The sequence below is a fragment of the Sorghum bicolor genome, chromosome 2, assembly GCF_000003195.3.
Source record: "Sorghum bicolor cultivar BTx623 chromosome 2, Sorghum_bicolor_NCBIv3, whole genome shotgun sequence".
In the NCBI taxonomy this organism is placed as follows: domain Eukaryota; kingdom Viridiplantae; phylum Streptophyta; class Magnoliopsida; order Poales; family Poaceae; genus Sorghum; species Sorghum bicolor.
This window is the reverse complement of record NC_012871.2, coordinates 33,426,412-33,430,663: the sequence shown is the minus strand read 5'-3', so window position 1 is coordinate 33,430,663 and position 4,252 is coordinate 33,426,412. Positions and strand designations below refer to the sequence as shown.

At 42.4% G+C, this 4,252-nt stretch overlaps 1 protein-coding gene across 1 annotated transcript; it reads left to right on the top strand.

Moving 5' to 3' along the window:
- LOC110432671 lies at window positions 1,027-3,919 on the top strand. The gene has a single exon (XM_021453451.1). The coding sequence runs from the start codon at window positions 1,040-1,042 to the stop codon at window positions 3,917-3,919; it is 2,880 nt and encodes a 959-aa protein (XP_021309126.1). The 5' UTR covers window positions 1,027-1,039.

Below are 4,252 nucleotides of genomic sequence, written 5' to 3'. Positions count from 1 at the left end.
CTTCACCAGGTCACGCAGCGACAAGTTATCAAGTTCGCGAATCCTACGAGAAGATCGGGCCACAACGACTTGTCTCACGCTATCCCTAGGCGTGAGCATATCATCTGGTACCAAAGCCTTCGTTTCCTCGGTAGGATTGTTCTTGATTTTGGTAGGATAGAGTTTAAATACCTACTGTCCACTGTGAGAGCCAAAAAGAAAACCTACAGCCCAAATTCATATGTGCTACTGATTTTGTAGTTTGCTTTATCGAGTTTTAATCCTTTAATATTTGTCTAGTTGCTGAATTTTTCTTTTCCACATTGTTCTAGTTATTATCTTTGTTCTAATCATCAAATTGCTTGCTGCATGTACCCATCCATCCCACCCTTGATCTGATCATCATTGCTTGCTGCGTATATATAAACAAAAAAAATACCCACCCATCCCACCCTTGTTTTCTAACCGCCACATATTCCCCACCGCAGTTTCTTGTTTTTGTGCTGCACCATCCATCTTAGTGATCCCCTTTAGTTGAAAGTTGTGCTGCGTTTGACACAGAGGTTAAAAGAAAAGATGTCTATGGGTCAAAAGAAGGACTGAAAACGAGTTTTTGTTCCAAAAAAAAAGAGAAAAAAAAGAAAAGCAAGAAAGAAAAAAAAAGAAAAACAAAAAGAGAACTGTGTGCTGCACACCAAAAAGGGGTTTGGGCAGCAACAAGTTTTCGGTTGGTGCAAATTGGTGATCATCTATCCACTTACTACATCTCATTCCTTTCTTTGTGCATCCTTTCCTTTATATTCAGCAACTTAGACTTCTGTTCTTGGATTATTATTTGGTTTTGCATCACTACATTTCAGTGCATTCCACTAACATATTACCCCACCAAGCTCCACTTAAAGCACCGTGAGTTGTTGCACCGTCGTCGCTGTTACAATCACTCTTCCCTACAGATCGCATCCCTGGTTCTTGCTCTTTTCAGGGAGAGAAAGAACTTGTTTTGTAAGTGGTGAGGGAGTGATTCCACATATATATTGTCCTTTTTTTTTCCTCTACTAACATGGCAGGACGTGGAGATGGTGCCGCTGTTTCGGTGGAGGAATTTCAGGAGTTGCGTACACAAATGAATGATTTGGTGCAGCAGCTCCAAACTCTCCAATTGAACATACCACGTCGAGAACCGCCACCAAATGAGGATGATGATATTGACGAGGAGGATGAGCCACCGCGTCGTCCCGCTGGTCGTGGACGTGGCGGGCGTGGTCATGGTCTTCTTAATTTTGGTCGTGCTCGGCGCATTCCTGTTCGAGGTGGACGAGATTATGATGGTGATGATGATATGTTGTCTGACATGGATGATCATCGCCATGGTGGCCATCGTGGTTATCGTGACCGCCACCGTCGCCTTGATGATGATGGTTTAAGCAAAGTGAAAGTGTCTATTCCAAAATTTAATGGAAAAGAAAGTGCTGATGATTATTTTGAGTGGGAGACTAAGGTTGAACAGATCTTTGATTTGTATCCTTATCCTCCTGTCAAGAAAGCAAAGCTTGCTGCAATTGAGTTTTCAGGCTATGCAATCACTTGGTGGAATCAAGTGTGTACTGAACTCCGACGCGCTGGACATGATCGTATTACTTGGGAAGACATGAAGAGGGAAATGCGACGTCGTTTTGTTCCTGCATATTACTCTCGTGATCTACATTTGAAGCTAAAACGTCTTGTGCAAGGTACTCGTACTGTTGATGAATATTTTCAAGAATTGGAAATGTGTTTACTTCGTACAGGGATAACTGAAGATGAGGAATCCACAATGGCTCGATTTCTGGTTGGCCTCAATAAGCCCATTGCTGATAAAGTGGATATGACAAACTACACATGTCTCACTGAGTTGGTACATTTTGCAAAAAGGGCAGAACGACAACTTGCTGGATCTTATAAAGATCGTGCTTCATTTTCAGCTCATAATAGTGCTACTTCATGGCGCCAGTCACAGCAGCACGGGTCAGGGGTGCACACACCTACATCTCGTGCAACTTCTTCCAAACATTTTGATTCCAAAGGCAAAGCTGTAAGCTCTACTCAGTCCAGCTCCTCTGCTACTGCAGCCCCAAGGCATACAAGCAAGATTGAGTGTTTTAAGTGTGGTGGTCATGGGCATAAGCAAGCTGAATGTCCCAATCGTCGTACGATTATTGCCCTTGCTGATGGTTCATATGATTCACAAAGTGAAGAGGAGGACGAGTTTCACAATGTCTTTGCAGATCATACTCTTGACACTTGCGAGTATTCAGCTGAGGATGGTACTTTTGAGCTAGGTCTGAATTGTTTAACTATTCAACCTATTCTAACTTTTGCTCCCAGTGACATGATAGAAGATGTTATTTCTCCATATTCTAATGAGATTACTAGTGCTGATTTTGATGAGTTGCTTGCTGATTTTCCTGATTTGGAGCCTTCTAAAATGAATAGATCATCTCCTTATTTGGTGGTTAGAAGAGTTCTTTCCACTCAGTTTGTTGCTGCTGAACAAGGACAACGTCATAATTTGTTTCAGTCCCGATGCAAAGTGAAAGGTCAAGTGTGTCGTTTCATCATAGATGGTGGGAGCTGCAATAATATTGTTAGTGCCTTGCTTGTTGAGAAGCTTGGCCTACCAACACGCCGCCATCCACACCCTTACCATATGCAGTGGCTGAATAATTCAGGGACAGTGAAGGTCTCATCCATGGTTCGTTTGTCTTTCTCCATTGGTGACTATCATGGTGAGGTTGATTGTGATATTGTACCCATGCAAGCATGCCATTTGCTGTTGGGTCGTCCATGGCAGTTTGATGTGGATTCGGTGCACTTTGGGCGGTCTAACAAGTATACTTTCATCCACAACGACAAGAAGGTGGTTCTTGTTCCATTATCTCCAGAAGAGATCTATGCTTCAGATGTGGCTTGCATGAAAAAAGAAGAATCTGACAAAAAAAAATTGACTGAGGCTGCCAACACTAGTAAGGGAGAGACTTCTAACCAATCTAGCCACATAAAGCCTCTTTCCACTACAAAACAACACCACCAAAATGAGTGCTTATTTGTGAGCAGGAGTGATTTGAGAGAAGTGAGGAACACCACAGCCCCATTCTTTGTGCTCTTGCACAAGGAGGTCCTACTTTCAACTAACGATTTACCTTCATCGCTGCCTAGTGCTGTTCTTGATCTCTTACAGGACTTTGAAGATGTTTTTCCTGATGAGGTACCAGCTGGCCTTCCTCCACTCCGTGGTATTGAGCATCAAATCGATTTGGTACCTGGAGCTTCTCTTCCCAATCGCCCAGCCTACCGTGCTAATCCTGAAGAAACCAAAGAAATTCAGCGACAGGTAAAAGAGCTTTTGGACAAAGGGTATGTTCGTGAATCTCTATCACCTTGTGCTGTTCCAGTACTTTTGGTCCCTAAGAAAGATGGATCTTGGCGCATGTGTGTCGATTGTCGTGCCATTAATGCTATAACTGTACGATATCGCCATCCCATTCCTAGGCTTGATGACATGTTTGATGAATTGAGCGGCTCAACTATTTTCACCAAGATTGATTTACGCAGTGGCTATCACCAAATTCGCATGAAAATTGGTGATGAATGGAAGACAGCATTTACAACCAAATTTGGCTTGTATGAATGGCTTGTGATGCCCTTTGGCTTGACAAATGCTCCTTCAACTTTTATGCGCTTAATGAATCATGTTTTACGAGCTTTCATTGGCAAGTTTGTAGTTGTTTATTTTGATGATATTCTGATCTATAGCAAATCATTTGATGAACATCTTGATCATATCCATCAAGTACTTGCTGTTTTGAGGGAAGAGAAATTGTATGCCAACATTGCTAAGTGCACATTTTCCACAGATCGTGTTGTTTTTCTTGGTTTTGTTGTGACTGCAGATGGCATCTAGGTTGATGAAGAGAAGGTTAAGGCAATAAAGGATTGGCCTACTCCTACAAATGTGAGCCAAATTCGAAGTTTCCATGGTCTTGCAGGTTTCTATCGACGATTTGTTAAAGATTTCAGCACGATCGCTGCACCACTTAACAACTTGACAAAGAAGGATGTTCCATTCAAATGGGGAGATGACCAAGAGCAAGCCTTTGTAGAGTTAAAAAGAAAGCTTTGTGAAGCACCACTGCTGCAGCTACCTAACTTCGGTAAGACTTTTGAGATTGAATGTGATGCAAGTGGTATTGGCATTGGAGGTGTGCTACTTCAAGAAGGTAAACCTATTGCCTAC